This window comes from Lissotriton vulgaris, chromosome 7 (genome assembly GCF_964263255.1).
Source record: "Lissotriton vulgaris chromosome 7, aLisVul1.2, whole genome shotgun sequence".
In the NCBI taxonomy this organism is placed as follows: domain Eukaryota; kingdom Metazoa; phylum Chordata; class Amphibia; order Caudata; family Salamandridae; genus Lissotriton; species Lissotriton vulgaris.
Window position 1 is genome coordinate 1,598,216,435 of NC_141695.1, and position 20,737 is coordinate 1,598,237,171.

At 45.4% G+C, this 20,737-nt stretch overlaps 1 protein-coding gene across 1 annotated transcript; it reads right to left on the bottom strand.

Annotated features, from left to right (window-relative positions):
* Nucleotides 1–11,707: 11,707 nt before the first annotated feature.
* LOC147706073 (uncharacterized) lies at nt 11,708–18,998 on the bottom strand. The gene is made up of 2 exons (XM_086932517.1): nt 18,780–18,998; nt 11,708–18,596 (listed from the first exon to the last, which is right to left on the bottom strand). Exons 1-2 carry the CDS (start codon nt 18,991–18,993, stop codon nt 13,648–13,650), a joined length of 5,163 nt encoding a protein of 1,720 aa, XP_086788643.1. The 5' UTR covers nt 18,994–18,998; the 3' UTR covers nt 11,708–13,647.
* Between the last annotated feature and the right edge of the window lie 1,739 nt (nt 18,999–20,737).

Consider the following 20,737-nt stretch of genomic DNA (forward strand, 5'->3'; position numbering starts at 1 on the left):
GAAGAAAAGATAAACAAAGTCTGTGGTTCTGCCCGCTACCAAACACCCTGAAGATGATGGAAGCAACAGGAAATGCCCATCACAGAGACTCAAGACACGAACAGATCTCACAATTCTGGAACAATCGCATTTTTATTGCAAATCAATGCTCTGCGCTACAAAAGAAAGTGCACCTGTTCCAAAACCGTAACGCATTGCTCCTATGGGGTCTGGCGAAACAAAACAAAAAGTACCCCTGCCCGCAGACCTCCAACGACTCAATCCACATGAACATTTCTGTTGATAGGTAATCCAGATGCTCAACAGTGCTGACAGAAGACGACAAAGGACAACGAGAACTCTGACCTTTTTACTGTATATCCTTTCTCTCCCAATCGCCATTGGACTGACTATGCACCCGCCGTATACAAAGGACTTACTTATATGATAACTCACCAGTTCTTATTCTATGATCTGTATCCGACGCCCTCACTGTGTAATTCTAGTCTGATATTGCATTATGATGATTTTTCCTGCAACCAACTTAACAATGAACCCGCTTACTAGATGATGAGATTTTTCAATGTGATGTTTATAAAATGATGTATATGCGCAGTTCCTTTGCCTAAGTCCCCTCTCCCTTACTTGTGATTGCCGCATATAGGTGTAGATAGGAAATAGGCCAGCAAGATGTCTTGGAAATGTTAAAGGGAGGACTGTGAAAAATGAATACAATCTTGGTGAACATTATCTGCGCCATCTTGCCCCCTTTTCGAGCCCAGTCGTGCGCGTAAGCGGCAGCCATTTTGAATGCCATGGCCTCCCTGCCCCTCGCTGATAGCCAGCGCGTCTCTCTCTCTCTCTTAACCTCACAAGCATTCCCCCGCACACTGACAACCCCCGCTCTCTCATGTCTTGGGTCATAAACCCCTCTCCAGCGCAGTTTCACCACTGAATCTCATCCTGTTCCCAGCGCGACACCTCCCCTCATTCCTTTCATGGCCTCAAACCCTTTTGATGCAAACCCCCTTTTCCTGTATCCCCGTTTGTCTTCCCTGTTCCCAGGCCGCCACCTGGCTCTGCGGATACTGTTTATTACCCCGTACAGTAGGAAGCCTCCCCTCCCCATCAAAAGACCCCCGAACCGATCAAAGCCCCCACCCCATGAGATCCGATCAACCCCATGCATTCCGTGAATCGGCGGAATGCCCTGCTGTGTGACAACTATCACCTGTTGTGACCGGGGTGGGGAATCCGACTGTAAATGTATGTGGGAACGGGTCTGAAGAGGAGATTCCGAGGATGTTCTTTCTAGTACTAAAGTATTGCGAGAATGTGTTATGTGTAATAAAGGTCGTAAACTCCAGTATAAGAGGCCAGGCCTCAGAGATGTGGTTAGAGCACCTCGTGACGATACTTGCTGTCTGAATTGATGTGTTCTCCTCCGGAGAGAATAAAATCCTCGTTTCCCGCCTTCCAGTCTCCAGCGCCTGCTTCTTCATTGATTAATATTGTTTTAACAAATATAGCAAACAATGATGACTTTCTGCCCTACAGTATAATGCGGTAGAACTTAGGGGCATATTTACAAGCCCCTAATGCCACAGAAGCGTCACTTTTTCTGACGCTCCGGTGGCATTGCTCTCAACCCAATATTTACAAGGTGACGTTAAGCCACTTAACATTGCTTACTGCCACTTTGTAAATATGTCCGCTGCGGCAAAGGGGCTGGCAATGGGTGTTGCTGTGGGAGGTCTACCGCAACACCCGTTGCTTTGTGACGCTGCCCCATATTTACAGGGTATGAAGCAGCGCCCAAAATAAGACCAGGAAATATCTGGTCTTAAACAGGCAATATGAGGAGAAATGTTTTATTTTTCCTCGTATTTTGCTCTTTCCATGTGTGCTGCATTGTGCAGCACACATAGAAACAGCAAATCAACAGTAAAGATTGTTTATGTGCAGGAAGGTGTCCCTTCCTGCACATAAACAATCACCCATGCAGCGCAGGCACCCCTGCAACATGGCTCAAGGGTGCCTATGCTGGCGCTAGGCAGCTCCTTTAGTGCCAGTGCTAGGGGGAATGCAGGGGTGTGCTGTATTTTTGTAAATACAGCACATTCCAGCGTTTAAGAAATGTCCGAGCGCGGTGCTAGCAATTTTGGAGTAACACCGCGCTTCATCATTTTTTTGTAAATATCTCCCCAAATTTCCAAGGATATGACATTCAGATACTGCTGTGTCAGAACAATGTAGAGCAATTATGGACGAGAAAAGTGAGGGGACAGAGAGCATATATTGGTGACATATCTAATATACACACATTCCAATGCAATCCTAGCTCTATACCAACTGTACTGGAATTAAAGGGAGAGACATGAACCATCTAAAGGAGCGGCCATCATTGTGCGTGGGAACTCTTCTAGGGGAGTTCAGACATAGAACTAGACTGTCAATCCAGTCTGCAAGTGTCAGGGGAAAGTAGCTTTTCATTTTGCTCTTGAATCTTTCATGAGAGGGGAATCTTTCTGATAGCAGGAAGGAGTTTCACAGCTTAGCAACATTTACTGAGATGGATTGTTCGAGGATCCTTTTCTTTCTTCAGACTGGGCTTTAAGAAAAAGGGAGTGTGAGCTCATACATTGACATATTTGCCTTGATATGATCAATTTGGAGAAGTGTGGCTCACTGGTTAGAGGAGGCAGACCCTGATGCAGAGGTCAGACCCTGGACCAGGGTTCAATTCCCGACGCGGCAGGGTCTTGAGCTCAAAATGTCCACGGACTTGATAATTCTCGCCTCGGTGCCTACTCGAATCATGGGTTCACACTCTGCAACTCTGGGCAATAGCATGCTTAATCTCCACTACGGCCCCACCGCGATGGGATGCCTGGTCTTCACCTTGGGGATGCCCAGTAGGGGTTATCTCGCAGGGAAAGCCAGGACGGGTTCCCAAAGCAAGCGCTAAGAGACCTGTTGGTGATTTGGCGCTATATAAATCGAAATTAACATAACATAACATAACAATTTAATCACTAGGGAAATAGAAGCCTCTGTGAATAGTGCTTTATGGACAACAGCAGCAGCCTGTGCAGGTAAGAGCGGTGGGGCGATGGGGCCGGGTGGAGGGGTATTTCGACAGATGATGACAACGTAAAATGAATTATTTATTTCATTTTCCCTCGACATCGTCCGGCAAAATCCCACCCCGCCCGGCCCCACCGCCCACTGGTCTTACCTGCACGGGCCACAGCTGTTGAACAATGCAAGACAATTTCAGGGTTCGTCTTTGATCAGGAGTCCCATTAGGGAGATCAGCATCAGTGTGATATTGTCAAACTTCCAGGCAGCATGCTGAACTGCTCTGGGGGCCTATAGAGATTGTCAACTTATCACAAGAGCCTGGAACCTTTTGCCAAACTTCCCTTCCCTTGCTGGATGCTGAAAAATCATTTATCATGTCAAAGGGTTGCATTTCTGTTCAGTCCTTTGAAAATGTGGCTTTGCCCAGATGGTTATAAATTTGTCTTGGCTAATTACTCCGCACTTACTGCTAGATTTAAAATCAATAGGCGCTTCTGCTGTGCTTTTAAGCTGACCCGTAGCACCCAGCATGGCTGCCCCCTCTCTCGCCATTATTTTTCACGCTGGCCATTGAATCATCAATTAGACAGAATGCTGGTGTGCTGGACACTCAGCATGTAACTTGCTTCGGGAAGGCATTACATGGGTGAAATATGACTGATCCCATAAATCCTCCCATGCATTTTGATGCAAACACAGATTTACTAAGGTCAGAAAACCTGGTTCTGCACCAAAATTGTGCACCTACCCGAGGCTGGCTTAACAAGTAGACATATCTTTATTTCTCTTCATTACTTTCTCTGTGCACTGTTGCTGCATTTTGCATCACACATACAAAGAGGAAAAGCCTCTAAGGATTAGTTTTGCACAAAAACAATCTTGACCACAACGCAGGCACCCTTTCACTAATGGCGCAAGGGTGCCTGCTTTCGTGTTAGGCTGCCACAAGTGCACCATGGCAAAGCAAGAGTAGCAATGCACCATATCATAATAAATATGGCACGTTTCTGGTCGCTACCTTTCACACAACACAGCACAGCAAGTTCTCTGCAATGAACTGACAAAACTTTCAGTTCAGACCTCGCAAAGTAGGGTCTTAGCTGAAGGTAAGGTCAGTTCAGTTTGGGGCAGAGTGAGGTTTAGGAGTTCAGATTTACAAGTAATTATTTTGAATACAGATACTGTTTCATATTCTTGAAGTTGTCAGAGTAGTTATGGCACAGAAACAGAGGGGTTTGTATTGGACAGGAGAATGTCATCCATAGATAATGTAGTCTTATGTTTGTAGTTAGAGAAAGGAATGTCCTGTATCTCCTCATCTGATCCTTAATATAGCCGCAAAGACTTTGATGCTTAAGCTAAAAAGGAATGGGGAGTGGGCGGCCAAATTTCTCAATGGTGAAAACCAAGAAGCCCCAGTTCTCCACTCCATGGAATTCTCTGCATCAAGAGATATCAGTATCACTGGAGTAGCCTTCTTGTTCACCTTTTCGACCAGGTGGACATCGATACTTGTATTATCATGGATTTATCTCCCTTCAAAAAACCTGATAGGTCAGGATGAATTAACCCCAGAAGGAGCGTTTGCAATCTTGTTGTCAGAATTTTGAAGTATGATTTTGTATCTAGATTAATTAAAGCAATGGACATGTAAGGCACATTGGTTTGAGTTTTTTCCTTGTTTTAAGATCAATGAAATCTGGGCCTTGGTCATTGCTGGGGTCATCAGGCTACTGTGTGTAAGCGTATTAAGGGCCTCAATGAGGCAGAGAATGAGTGCAGTAGAAAAAGATTTATAAGGAGGCATGGCCACAACGAAGACCCATGTAGACGTGTCCTCGCCGAGCTTCCTCGGTGTGAAGGTGTGCGCCTGACACAGTGCAGAGGGGGAGAAGAGTAGAAGGGTGGGATGCCTCTCATCAACTCTGGCCGCAAATTTGACAGGTCTGGCTGCAAACTCTGGACTTAAATTTGACAGGTCTAGTCTTAAATTTGACAGATCTGGCAGCAAACTCTGGACTTAAATTTGACTGGTCTGGCAGCAACTTGCTGGTCTTAAATTTGACAGGTCTGGCAGGAACTTGCTGGCCGCAAACACTCTGGTTTTAAAAGAACTCTGGCCTCAAAAGTGACACCTGTCAATGTGTGCTGCCCCGGGTTCCCAAAGTGACATGCAACACTTGTACTGCCAAGAGTGTTTAAAAGCAGCTGTCCTGGAAGGGGCGGATGAGTCACAGGGGGTGAGTTGTTTTTTGGAGATAGAGGCGAGGTGGAACCGCCCTGAGGCCTTGTGTCCCTGTTGTGGTGTAGAGGTATACGCCTCTTCTAGGGGTTGTGGTTTCTTAGAATACATATAAGCCTTTGTCAGGAGCCTGGTGCAACAAGCAGCCGCTGGACTACGTGAAGGGTCGCCATGGCAGAAAGGAAAAGCTACAACCCATTCGCCAGAAAACCTTGGTTTGGTGGTTCACAGCCCCCCACCAGTAGCTTTTACAGAACCATAAGCCCCTTGGTAATGGACGAGAATGCTCAACCAGAGGAACCTAAGGATACGGGCTGTGACGTTACTGCTTTTGGCGGGGGCCTTTGTAAGCGCATGGATGCCCTCGGTCCCAAGGATTGGCCGCGCCGTGTATCCCCGATTAAGCGTGACAGCAGCTCTAGCGAGGGTTTGAGTGATGGTGGGGCGTCTGTGCAAAGCATGCTCTTGGAGTTGGAGACTGATGAAGAAACCATTGTTCCACCTAATACCCCCGTCTATGAAGACTTGGGTTTTCACAAGGTGGCTGTTCCTGAGAAGGCCCATGTGCAACAGTCTGATGGAAGCATCAAAGCTGATGGGGCCTTGGCTGTTATTACCGACTCTCACGATGTCAGAACCGCCGCTGATGGGGCGTCGTTGGGTATTAGCGACTCTCAGGATGTCAGAGCCTCAGCTGAGGGCTGTGAAGATGTGAAGGTTAGTAAAAATGTTATGAGCAGCCATTTACATAAGGATGTATTTTATTTCTTCAAATAGCGAACGTTAATATTTCTTTTTTTTTACCCCTCTAGAGAGCAGCCCCAGCGGGGTGCACTTACTTCATAATGCACAAAGAAAATCAAACTATGCCCCCTCCTAATACACACATCTATGAAACCATGGATGTTCAGATGGCTATGAGTCCTACGAAGGTAGTTGTGCAGCAGCCTGATACAAGCGTTGAAGATGATGGGGAAGCGATGGATATAACTTACTCACAAGATTTCAGAGCAGCCGCAGAGGGCGGTGAAGATGTCGGGGATAGTAAAAAATTATTTTAAAAAAAATAATAATAAAAAAAATGTTAGGAGTAGGCCCTTTACATGAAAGTTTGTTTTGTTTTCTACCGCTAACGGGGTGTCAATATTTATCTTTTGAATTTAGGATGCAACACCAAAAAGAACCGATACTCAGAACCAGACTGCAAAAGGGCGCAGCTTGAATCTGTCTTGTATATGCTGTGCAAACCAGACGGGAAGTTCCAGAAGTCCGAGTGCACCTGCTCCAATGGAATGTGAAGATGGTTCTAAGAACAACGACTTTGAAAAAGATGCACATTTGTTCACCAGAGGCGTCATAATGTGTGTTAAAGGTTTTGCAGCGGTGGTTGTACGAACATGTGTCAAACGGGACTATTACAGCCTGTGTTTCGGCCATCGTATTAGGGACCCTCAACAGGGGGCGCACGAGTGCCTGAGCAACTCATACACAGAACGAGTAATCAGGTACATATGTAGTTTGCTTGATCCGTACAAGATGTATAAGCTGCTAAGGGTGGTGCACGGCCTGAGCGCTAAAAATAATTTTGTCCACCCGAACATGCTGAAGATCTTGGTGGCAACACTCAAGGAGATACGCTATGCCGACGATCCCTGCGCAAAACTAAGAAGTATACCATGCTCCTGTGGGTGTTGTGACAGAAAGATGGCAGAAAGACTCATAGAAAGACGCATGTGTAATCTGTAGATAAAAAACAGAAAAGTAGTGGCCATGGCACCACAAAGGTTGTTTTATCATAGATAAGTCCTGATGTATTGTTACGGGATAGCGTGTATTTAAAGTAAAGTAGTAGAATGTTACAACCTAAAAGCCGTATATGTGTTAAACCGTACTTACTATGCATACTGTGAAAAGATATGAAACCCCTTTTGTCTGTGATTTGGTAATATTCATTATTTTTTAATAAAATGTTCTTACACAAAACAAGCATCTTTCATTTCCTGTACTGTAACGACTGCTAACATGTCGGTGGGCCTGTTAAGAAAACTTTATTATGATACAAGAGGGGTTGGTAGCTTTGGAAGCGTCGCCTCTCTGTATAGAAGGGCTGTGGATGAAAACGAGTCGGTAAGCAGAGAAGCTGTGAAGACGTGGTTATCAGGAGAGGAGGCGCTTTCACTACATAAACCTGCCAGAAGACACTTTAAGAGGTGTCCTACAATCGTTAATGCTTGTATAGATTATCAGTGGCAAGCGGACATCATCAGCCTTCAAGATATAGCAAAACATAACGACGGGGCCTGTCATATATTAACAGTCATAGATGTGTTATCCAAGTACGCCTACACAGAGGCGCTACGGGATAAAAGTGGGGCTAGCGTCACGATCGCTTTTAAAGCCATCTTCGCTAAGGGGCGTATTCCTCAAAAACTACAAACAGATGCCGAAAAATAATTCTTAAACAAGTCTTTTCAGAAATTATTAAAGCAGCACAATGTTCACCATTTTGTAACACACACGGAGGTAAAAGCAGCGGTTGTAGAACGGTTTAACAGAACTTTAAAGTCTAAGATGTGGCAGTATTTTACGGCCAACAACACATACATATACATAGATGTTCTACAGGCTTTCTTAGCTGTATATAATGCCAGTTATCATAGGACCCTCAAAATGGCACCCGAAGAGGTAACACCTAATAATTCGTTAACTGTTTGGAGAAATGTGTACGGCCGTAATTTCGGTACAAAGGTGAAGAAGCCAGTTTTTAAAAAAGGTGATCACGTAAGGATTTCAAAATTGAAAGGAGTCTTCACAAAGGGTTATCAACAGACTTTCAGTAATGAAATATTTATAGTAGAAAGTGTGGAGCTTAAGGAAGGGCTGTATATTTACAGGTTAAAGGACTACGATGGGGAAACGGTGTCGGGGCCCTTTTACAAGGAAGAGTTACAAAAGGTGCCCAATGATCCGAACCGTGTGTATAGGGTTGAAAAGGTTCTGAAAAGGAAAGGTAGCGGTGCTAAGAGACAGGCCTATGTCAAATGGCGCGGATGGCCGGATAAATTTAACAGTTGGGTGTTGGACAGCTCCCTGAAGGGTGTGTGAGCTAAAACAGTTGATAAGATGAAGACAACGCCCTTTTATATAACCTTACCATCAAACGCTTCTAAGGACATGCTCCCCAGCAATCAGATTTCCAATTACACCGTCAAACTGGCTAAGCCTGTGGACCTGAAAGGAGACTGGGAGGTTGCCCTAACAGAAATCCAATACCCTAGAACATGGAATACCATTACACCGGCCGAAACCAAGTTTCACATCAAGAGGGAACAGGACCCCATGGGCATACACGCATCCTTTCCTCACGGCTACTACCCAAACGTTTCAAAAGTTGTCGAAGCCATCAACAAATCCATAGCTGGCATAGAACCACATCCGAATATTCATCTGGTGCTAGATAACGTAAGAAAGAAGGTGTTTCTTAAATCCATAAATCGCAACACCTTGTTTAACTGCTCCGGTAAATTAAGAAGGGTTTCAGGGACAGTACAACATGTGAAAAGCCCTGGGGAACAAGATCACACGTGCCCCGATATTAATGAGAGGTTCTACACACTCTATGTGTATAGTGATATTGTAGAGTCTCAGAGGAACGGTGATAGTTATTCGCCGTTGTTAAGATGGGTCCATGTACAGGGAGATAATAATGCGATGGTCAACATACAATTTAACAAACCTGACTACGTCGCAGTTTCTAAAAACCATTTTGACACTATTTCAATTATGATCTACGATGATCAGTCTGAGCCGGTGGCCTTTAAATACGGGAAAGTTATTGTTAAGCTTCATTTAAGGCCTAGACACGACAGAGGGTATTAAGCAGCCATCATGGTGGTTATGAAAACCTACGGAGACCCTTCTATGTACAGGGACTATTATAGAAGCCAAGCTGGTTATGGAGGCCCATCATACTTCCAAGGTTCACCTGTTATGTACGGGGCTAGCTTAGGAGGATTCTTTAGGAGTCTGTTTAGAAGAGCAATGCAATTCCTGAGAAGAGGCTATGAAATTGCAAAACCTCATGTTAAGGCGGCTGCCACGAACATTGCCCAGGAGGTGGTGGGGTCTTTTACATCGGCAGTTGCAGAGCGCATGGACAAGCAGCCTCAAGAAGGAGCTGGTTTGATGTATAAGCCACGCGCCAGTGTCAAAAGGAAACGGCGTGTTTCTAGACGCCGGGGTCCCCCAGCCCCCGATAAAAAAAGGAGGACTGCTTCAAAACGCCCTCAGAAAAGAAGAGCTCTAAGACGGAAGAGAGCTACGAAGAAGCGAAGCAGTTCTAAAGTAAATATTTTTTAAAAGCCTCATAAACAGCGCCATGGCCTTCGTACATTGTGGATCTGGAGAGTGTGCCGAATCAGAGTTGGACTTGTTTACTCTAAAACCCACGCAGGCAAGCATTGAAAAGAGCTTCTTCATGGAGGTGTCCCCTTTAGCAGCATTGACACAGTTGGCCCCTATAGAGTTTTTTGTGTCAGGCTCCACGGATATGTATTTGGATCTCAACAATACTCTGTTGCATCTTATGTGTAAAATCGTAAAAGCGGATGGGTCAGACATTGAAGATGATGCTAAAGTGGCAACGATCGCTTACCCTCTAGCTACTATGGTTAATCAAGTGGACATCACCCTGGAGCGACCGACTCATCACACAGAACGATACCATGTACGCCTACAGAGCCTACATCGAGAGTATTCTAAATTACAGTAGTGACGCCCTTGACACACAACTTTCAGCAGGTCTCTTTCACAGGGATACACACGGGCATTTTGAAATCACCGCTCTGGATGGCGACAATAAGGGTTTTATAAAAAGAGCGAGGCATGCTGCAGCCAGCCGAACCTTTGACCTCCCTGGGCGCATACATTCGCACCTCTTCTTCCAAGATAAACTGCTCATCAACGGAATTGATCTTAAGATCAAGCTCAATCGCAACAAGGACTCATTCTGCCTCATCAACGGGGATGCGGAACAGTACAAGCTGAACATACTGTCCACGAGCCTGTTTGTAAAGAGAGTGAAAGTGTCCCCGAGCGTCAGGTTAGTGCACGCCGAAGCTTTGCAAATATCCAACTCCAAGTACGCTGTGGAAAGAGTAGCTCTGAAGGTATTCAGCATCCCTGCAGGGACCCGCTTAACACAGCAGCAGAATTTATTTCTGGGGCAACTACCAAAGCTCATCATCATCGGTTTTGTGGACAATACAGCTTTCAGCAGCACCTATGCCTCAAACCCCTTCAATTTTAAGCACTACAACATCAACTACGCAGCGTTGGTCCACGAGGGCAAAGTGATTCCTGCAAAACCCTACACACCTAGTTTTACAGCCGGTCATTACATCAGAGAATATCAGGGACTGGTTTCGATAACAGGGAAGCATCAAAGGGACTGTGGGGTAGCAGTGTCAAGAGAAGGCTATGGACGCAGATACACGCTGATCGCATTCGACCTGACACCAGACATGGAAGATGGCGATCACTACAACCTGGTCAAAAACGGGAATCTAAAAGCTGAAATATGATTCGCAGATCCACTGGTAGCTAATGTGAACATGGTCGTATTCTCTGTATTCGGCAGCATCATTCAGATCAACCACGCACGACAGATTTTGTTTGACTATCTTTAAAAAATTTTGTGAAATGGATACTGTGCAGATACGTGACTTCTTAAGCAGACATAAATACGCTAGGAAATACTTTTTGGGGGTTTTCCCTAGTGATGGGTTACCAACCGAAATAGGGGTGGATAGACCTCGCACCCTAGTCTTTAACAATGACCCTCACCACCAGGGTGGGACACACTGGGCTGCCTTGTTTATAGCTGGGGACAAGGTTACAGTGTTTGACAGCACTGCAGAGTTCCATGAGCACAGACTCTATACACCTCCTATATTCAAGTTTGTGAAAAAAGCTGCAGCTGTGGTGGAGTATAACAAGCTAAGGGTGCAGGATTCCATGGCCATTACATGCGGGGAACATTGTATTTATTTTATCAGTAAAATGTCACAGGGTGTTTCGTTAAGAAATTTCTTAAATCTATATTCGGGGGATCTTGTTAACAATGACCGCATAGTTGCGAAATATGTAAAGGAAAACACAAGGGCATCGGTCAGACCTGTAAAAACAGAATATGTACCTTGTCAAAACTGTAAGGGTTTATAACAGATGTGTGCTTAATGTTGAACTTGTAAAATAAAGACATTATATTTTTTTTAAAACATTCATTCAGACTCAGTATTTCAATATACATGCACCATAAAATGTTTTTTTTAAAAGATGACTGAGACGGTTTGAAAAGTTATAACAGGTGTTTATTACAAACAGGTAGGTAGGGTGGTCAATAGTTGAGAAAACTTTATTGCAGAAACCTTAGAATAAAAACCACACACAATTATTCAAAAAGTCTTTAGAAACATCAAGGAGTAATCACACGAGGGGTGATTTAGACACTGTCTTTTTTCGAGCTGGCACAGCCGGGGCAGGAGTAGCCCATTTAGGGGATAGCCTACGCCCCTCAGAACCTGTGGGCGATGGCAGTACGGGGTCCTTCAAATTGTCTAACAATCGCATGTGTTCATTATTACCAACGAGCATGGATGGTATATTTAGTTCAGCAGCGGCTCGCAGAAACTGCTCCCAACCGCAGAAACTGCTCCCAACCCCATTTTGAGGCGTTAGGATTTTGGGATGTGTGAGACCTTTGACTAGATCGTACATGTGCGACCCTGCAACCGGTTGTCCCTTGTAGAGAAATTTGCCTCGCTCATTCCACGAGGCTAAGTCTTTAGAAGCGGCGAGTTTACTCATTATCATCTGTGCAGCCCCTCTATGTCTTTGACTTATATTTTTTATGAGATCTCCAATAAAGGTATCTGAGGATGTTGCAAGATCGGGAGGCGGTTGTAGGGGCTGAAGGTCGTTGGCCGGAGCTGCTGGTTGTTCAGAGTCTGAGGTATAAAGAGTCAGCTTGTTTTTCTCGGTATTCCACTGGGTGTAGTAACTTGAGAATTTTTTGAGAGTGCTGGTGTAAAGGTTAGCCTTGTCGTAGGGGTTTAGATCAGTCCTGCTCAAAATGTCTTTCATTTCAGTATCCAGACGTAGAGTCTCATATCTACGGATATCCCAGGCGTTGTCCGAGGAAGACCCCAGCTGCTCCATTTGCTGCCTAGGAACCAGATACATTTTTGTGGCATGATCTATCACTGGCCCGCGAGGAGGCTTGTAATTACAGGTATAGCTATCCGCAGCAAGTTACCTATAAAGCCCCCAGACTGTTTCACCAGTTTCTTCTTGGTGATGAGTGTGGCCCTTTTATTACTGAGCTTCTTGATAAGCCCCCTCTTCTTCTTCAGAACCTGCAACTGACGCTTTGATATAGGGACGTTACCTTTTAGGGTGTTTAGGGCTATTTCTGAAATGGCAGACACTAAATCGTCAGAAGCTGTGCCCAGGATGGCCTTTATGTGTTGGGAGCTGGCGGTAACAAGCATTTTCAGGAGTGCTAAATTGCGGCGTAGGGGGGCAGACATGGTCACCAGTGTGAGTTATAAGGGTGGTGCTGTAAATGGTTCTAAAAGACATCAGCGCTGCTTTTTATAGGTCCTGGTCTTGAGTTTTGGGGTGTAAACTACAGGTAGTTCTGGTGGAAAAATATCAGCCCTCAGTCTATAGTCTTCTAGAGTTTCATTTTTTAAGTCTACCAACAGGTACCCATGGGGTTTTGATGTAGCGTCGCTAAAGGCCTCCATGAAGAAGTGTGTGTTTCCGGGGTACATCTGTTTAGCTATGACAGCTATTTGTTGTTTGTCACGAAGGTTTTTAAATAAAACAAGGTATGAAGCGTTGAGAGCTATAGACCGACTGTTCTTGCCCTTGTAAAACAAGTTCTGCATAATGTAGCAGATGCTTAGATTGCGATGATGGGAATATTGCTTAAAAGCTCTCGCTAACTCAGGATGATCACCACCTTCACGCATCAGGTCATCAACAATTATCATATTTACAAGGGTCGGGGGCAGTAGCTCATCATCGTTGAGGTTATCCGGTATACCCTATATAAAATTGATATGGGGGAACCTGCGGGCCAAGTCTGTATAAAGAGGCTGTCAGCATGAATAAAGTCACTCAATGTTGTTAGGGGTTTTTGATAAAGCAGAGTCGGCATTTTCTAAGAGCTTTTTTATGAAGTAGCTTTTACCGCAGTTTGAGGGACCTGCTAGCACGCAGGAGAACAGATGTTGTAACCTAGTGTCCATGATGGGGCGGCTGTCTCCCTAATGGGCCTAATAACCATAAGGCAGGGTTTTATAGTCAGCGGTCAGGACCCTTTTATCAAAAACAACTCGCAATGTTTTATGTAGGGGCTGAGTTGTGATTTCCCACTTCTTTTTGGATCTGACCATGCAGGGCTGGTTCACGACTATGGTTTTAGCATTCTCAAAATCGTCTGTTGTAGCGTATTCATGCACCAGATTCTTCAAACTGTCAAAATTGATTTTTAGGGCGTTGCTGACATTTAATGTTATCCCTTTGACCTTCATACACACCTTGTTCTTGTTTGTACGGTAACTGTATGTTTTAGGCCCTGAGGCGGTATATTCTAATATATACTCATCCTTATCTAGCTCGCTGGTCAGATTACCCAGATAATCCCCTAGAGGAGGGCATTCATCACCTGGTTTGCTCAGAAAAATCACAGAATCTGTATCATGATACAAGCAACGATCCTGGAGCTTATCCATAACCCCGTAAAGCTCTAGACGAGCGTGGGCTGTCGTGAAGCAAGCTATGAAAATGTTTATGTTGTTACTCGTGGTGGGGTACTCTTGGGTGTATTTCCAACACAAAGCCGCTGTATCGTCATCGATAAACTCGCAGCTGGACACCTCGTAGCAAGGGGCAAACAGGTACCTGAACAGTTCATCAGGATCTGTTATTAAGGTAGTATTTGGAAGGTTTGTGCGCTGTGCAAATTTTCCCCATAAGGAGTTGAGACAGAGTTTGGCTAACTGGCGGCGTGCAGGGTTGACCTCTATCAGATGGGGGCGTAAACGGATACCCTCGTGAGCGTAGTAGTCAGCGATGTATTTCTGTTTTGCATCCTGACTAGTACACCATTCTGGATACCCTGAGGCCTCCTGTTTGTCTCTGAGAAACAAATTAATGTAGGGGGCAAAGAGTTGTGTTGTAGTGTTCTTAAAATGCCACACTTCGTGTACTCTACCGAGCCTGTACCCTTTCTCTAAGGCAGCTTGTACCTCGATGCTACACCAGGTCCCTGTGAGCATCCTCTGGTCTTCGGTGTGTCTGCAAATGTCAACCTCTTTAAACATTGCACATGTTCGACAGAGGGGGAACATCAGCTTACCATCGACTCTGCATGGTAACACCGGAAAGTAAAGCTGCTTAGGAGGATAGATTTCACATTTGACAAGCCCAAAGTATTCGGATAGGGGCTTAAAATCTCTATAGATGATGGTGGGGTGACCCAATGGGTACAACTTCATTTTGTTCACATAAGGGTACAGACTGGTGAAATCATAGTAGTGTATTTTCTCACCCTCAGCAGCGGCCTTGTACAATTGTATGGCATTTGTACGACCCCCAAATAAGGCATCTCGGGGCTCCAGAGGTGTGGGTAAATCACGAGTCTTAAGAAAAGAGCAGAGGCCGGTGTCGGTTTTTAACATGTCTAGCCACTCATGCTCCCAAAGAACTCTCATAGCAAAGCCCTGCTTTTCAACATACTGTGTCTTTGTCAGAGTACGTCTGTATAAGTGTTCAAATGTGGTCCCCAGCATTTTGTTATACTCGTGGGGTTTGTAACACTTGGGACAGCCATGGTAAAAACAGCCGTTGAATTCAAAGGCCGTCGGCACGCCCTTAATTACAGAGTACCCGTCCAGGTAGTAGGGGCCAAGGCGGTATTCACCACCCTGTAAGGCATGTTGAATCTGTACGTCTTCCTTCTCAGAGACGTGCATGAGCCATTGGATAGATGGGGTCGAATAACGTTTCTGCTTACCGTTATAGAGGTCTGGCGGTACTAGAGCGATAGTTTCTGGCCTCAAAAACATGTGCTTGTAGATGGACATACACATGGAGGCCAGAGTGACGCTTTGAAAAGGGTCTATGTATTCGACCGCTTTTAGCATTTCAGGGGTTTTGGATTTCAAGGCTGTGACTTCTTTAGTCATAGACCCTACAACATCTCTGAAGAGGTTACAAGCCTGCCGCAGGATCATTATATCAGCCTGACAATAAGCTTTCAACTCTGTTTGAAAGTGAAACTCCTTTTCATGGTTTTCAGAGTACCATTGTAGAAAGCTCACTTTCTCATCAGGCATCATGTATTCAACCCCGTAGCTGTCAGGAGGCGGCATGGGTCCCACATAATTCTGGTTAGCCCAGGTGTTAAAAAAGTGTGGAAAATAACCTTTACACCCTGGGAACCCAAAGGCCTTTGGCAGCTTGCTCAATTTCATGGGTAGGAAATTCAGGGTGTCTATGAAACGTATTTGCAAAGGGCGTACCATCATCAGCATCAGTTTAGAACCCTGGGTTATGAGTTCCACCTGTATCTTTTCACAAATCATGTTTTGCAGAATAAAGAAGGAGTCGTAGGCTTTCGAGTTGTGGGCAAGCATTGTATACCCTTGGAATTTGGTTTGAATGAAAGTGCTGAGGAAATCACCAACACACGTTTGTCCTTCAAACTCCCAACTATCGTCGGAAGTTAGATGGTGTGCGTAAATATAGTTAGGCTGATGTACCCCTGTCTCTTGTGTGCACTCTATATCAAACACAATATAGTCTTCGGTCTTGGTCTGGGGGAGACCTTTAACCATATAACACTGGTGGCTGGTGCCGGCCGTGAAAGACACATGGCAACGGGGACATATCATGCCTTTACAGTTGTGATCCGTTGCCACATACCGACCACACTCGCTGCAATCCTTTTTAGGAATGCAGTTAAAAGATTTCTCGTGTATGTTCAAGCACTCTTGCGAGCGACAAAACATCCTACACGTGCCGCACTGCACCTTCAGGGTAGCGTCTTCTATGCACCCGTCCCTCTGACACCTCTGACAATGCATTTCACACTGGTGGTTTGTTTTATTGCTGTATATATGGTCACAGTGGGCGCACACATACTTGACCCCCGGAAAACCTTTAAGGTTCAAGATTCCGTAAAAATGATTTTCGTTGTGAAGGACATATACGGTCTTGTTTCTCACACGTTCCCCGGTTGTAAAGTACTGCCAGGAGCCATTGTGATAAAGAACTTTCACCGTCACTGCGAAATAGTTCTCAAAAAGACCTATGTCACCAAAGCCGACCATGCGGTCAGGAGGTATTTCAAGAACCTCGTGGGCTTCAGCCGCTCTAGACATGATGACAGCGTCAGGGGTCTTGCGATCCATCAACAGCCCCACGATGCTGGCCGCCAGACATGTATTGGCTGCTCCATTGTTAAAGTTGAGCAGCCACCGTTGTTTCTTCCCAATTAATTGACTGTATAGTATGCTCTTTAAAGGTCTGGAAACACCCCCCTCACGCCCCCGTACAATGAGGGCTACGACTCTAAAAGTGCCATAGGCAACTAGTTCAGCCTTACTCTGTAAAAGACTTCTGAGGTTTTCTAAAAATTGCACAGCGTCAAACACATCACGGGCCTTCCGCCTGGTGAACAATGGACTGTCAAAACCCTGCCCCTGGAAGCGGAGTTGGAAAAAGTCATTAGGGCCCACAGCACGAAACAACCTATCTATGAGCTCCTGCACAGCCTGATGTATAGCTAGAATCCCATGATCGGATGATGTTATATGGTGTAGGTTAACAAATCTAAACTCCTCATAGTGTTCTACGGCCCTAAACCTCTCTACATTACGACTGTAACTTCTAACACTCTCTAAAAACAAGGGCTCTGGACCCTCATCATCAGGAGTGTGACTTGCTGCGGTGTTCTTTAGGTTGGTATTTTGAGGGTTCTGTTCGGGAACTGTCTCTGGGGCTCTTGTAAACCTTCGGGTAGCGCATATCCTGGCCTTCTTCAGCTTGCGTATTAAAAGCCGGCGCTGTTTTGCACTATGACCCCACTTTTGTTTTTTATTACGGGCCCAGGTTTTTCTAGGCACCAAGCCCCAGCCTATCTGAACTGGTGGGTTTGTGTCGGTGTACGTCTTGTTCATGGAGGCCATCGCGACAGAACCACCCATAGGTCCTTCTGAATGTTCAGGGGTTTGGAGTTTTAAAGCATGACGCCTAACACCCTTCAAATGGCCGACCCTCGGTATGTTAGCTCCTGCCCCTATGTATTGTTGTTGGTGTAGTGATAGTTTATATGTTTCAGGCGTTGGTCTTGAAGCTATGGTACCGTGTTTGAAGGGGTTTAGGGAAACAGGGGTGTCTTGTTTGAGGGGTTGTAGGGAAACAGGGTTGTTTTGTTTGAGGGGTTGGAGGGAAACAGCTGGACGATGTTTGAGCAGTTGTAAGAATGGATCCTGTGTTGTAATAGGGCTGCTGAGGGGCTCTACTATCTGTAGCTTAGGGACCCCCGGTTTTAGCTTCAGATATTTTCTTGAGAGGCACGTTGTTTTAGGGGGTTGCGGGGGCACCATCTCTTCTACACCCTGAGGTACAACTACCACCTCATTGGGGCTCATGGGTGTATAGGCCTCATTAAAGGGTTTGGCATCCCATTTTACAGATAAGTCTAAGGGGTTAGCTTGGGGCTCAGGGGGCCTCTGGCTCTTCTTCTCAGGGCTTAAGGGCTGTGCCTGGACCTCAGGGAGCACCGGAGCCGTCTTCTTGAGGCTTAAGGGTTCTGTTTGGGGTTCTGTGAATACCTTGTTGGACTTCGTATGTTTTAAAGGGTATGGTAGGTTCTCTGAGTCCCTATGTTTCTTCTTGAAGGTTGCAATGCTTGAAACACATTTCCCTTTTGATACCCTGAGAGGGCTCAGACCCGATGTACCGGTTTTACACAGACCCTGCCTTATGTTATCTGTGTTTGTAAACACTCCGCCAATGCTGACCCCACCCCTGTGCAGAAAAGAATGTTCTAGAGGATTGTTCATCATGTTGGTTGGTGTGTAGTACGTAGAGAGTTTCTCCTGGCGTACACGCCTACTCACGACTTTTGCGCCGTTTCGGTCATTCTGGGCGTTTGCTGTTATGTCCCCTAATCGCTGCGCAGACCTCTCTTCAGCATCATGTTTCTGAGACGCTTCTAGAATATAAACAGAGAAATATATATATTAGAGAAAGTATAGAACAACAGGTACAATCACCACCATCCTAAGCTCTACACTGCCACCTTTTTATATAGGCATTCCTCCAAGCCACTGGACCCCTCTGTTTGAGAGTCTGTAACACCTCTAGTACTTCTCACATCCTTTTGTAAAAAACACACCTGATAGAGGTCTTTTTGCAGCTCCTTTCTTTGACGGTGGCCCATCTAGAGAAGTACTTTTCCCCGCTCCTTTCTTTGGCGCCAGTCCCTCTTTAGAAGTACTTTTCGCAGATCCTTTCTTTGTCGCGGGTCCCTCTTTGCACGTTAAAGCTTTCCCCTTCAAGGGTCTTTCTTTTGAACATTGCGCAGCCTCTTGTACCTTGACGCCGGCCATGCATAATGTAGGGGCCCCTGTGAAGAAAAAATAATACTCAACATTAGCCATCTTTTCTGAGGGGTCCCCCTATACACCCTCAGGGTCAGGAGTTTGGCCTACCCCCCAACACCCAGCGTCTTAGATAGTTTTAATAATAGCGGCCTTTTTTATTTACATGTCGGACCTGGAGTGATTTGCACACTGTTCAGAGCTCCTTGAGCCTCGATGTACACCACAGGATCTTCAAAGACTTGTTGTAGGTCGGGATCATGAGCTATAAAAGCATACATAGATGAGAACCCCATTAGAAAAAACAAAACTTCTGAGAGCTTGGTGTACAAAACTAAGCGGAACTACACAACTCTATATATATATATATATATATATATATATATATACCTGGCTGCTGGGCTGACAATTGTCCGGCGTTGCTAGTTATTACAGTGGTGTCCAGCGCCGGGGGTATACTGGTAACGGCTGCTTTTACAGGGTCTTGCATCTGTATTAAATAAAAAACAAAGGTTTTAAAACGCCTTTCTTAAACAAAAGTATTACAACTTCAAACAATTCAGGTATACATTTAAAGGCTGATAAGAGGGTGCAACAACCCGTTAGACTTAGCAAACATTTTAAAAATCCATAGAAATAACCTGCGCCATATCCTATGCTTCTGGGTAAATCACTTTAGGTACACATGTCCCTTCTGGCCTGTAACCACTGCCCCTATGTACCTGGTATTCTTTTGTAACAGGTACACGTCACTTATCTCTTGTAACACACTGCTTGCTACCTCTCACTTTTTGCATGCTTTTGATACCTGCACAAAGGGTCACCATTGCCTAAATAACGTCTGTTCTTGTGCTTGAGTGTCAGCCATTTATTGTTGTATTATACCCGTACTTTGTTTTCTCTTGTAACCTGCACACGTCACTTTTTTCTGCAAGTAACTTAACGTTTGCTTTTGTAACATGCACACATGTCACTTTTTCCTCATGTACTGACAGGCTTGCTACCGCATGTATTTTGTTTGCTCACAATTGTCACTTTTGCCTCAGGTCCTGCCACCTTTGCTTTTGTAATTTGTGCATCTGCCCCTTTTTTCCTCCCATAATGCACCGTTTGCTACCTCATGTATTTTACATGCTCACATTTGTCACTTTTGCCTCATGTAACTTAACGTTTGCTTTTGTAATTTGCCCCCCCTTGTAATTTTTGCCTCCTGTAACTTAATGTTTGCTTTTGTAATTTTTTCACCTGTAATTTTCTCCTAATATATCATTACTATTCACACAAACACACGACTGCTATGCAAAACCCGCCCCTTCAGTGATGAGCTGGTGACATCACTGAAGGGGCGGGCTTTGAAGAAGTTTCCCAGCCGCCATGCCTCCGCTGCCCAAGGGATCCACGTGGGCTGCTTGGAAATGCCCCAGGACCCTGCAATGCCATGGAACGACCTCCGGAGCCCATCCCCAGACACCCCCGAGCAGCGCCAGCTGCAAGCGGGCTCGGGGGCATTTTAGAGAAAGAAAAAAAAACTGCAAAACTCGGCACTCGGGGCCCGGAGCCCCACGGACACCAGGACCCTCGCACCCCCAAGCACCACCTTGTGCAAGTGGGCTCGGGGCATTTAAAAAAAAAAGCGGCAAAACTCGGCACTCGGGGCCCGGAGCCCCACGAACACCAGGACCCCCGCATCCCTGAACAGCACCTTGTGCAAGCGGGCTCGGGGGCATTTTTCTTCAAAGGCCTGCCAGGCCTG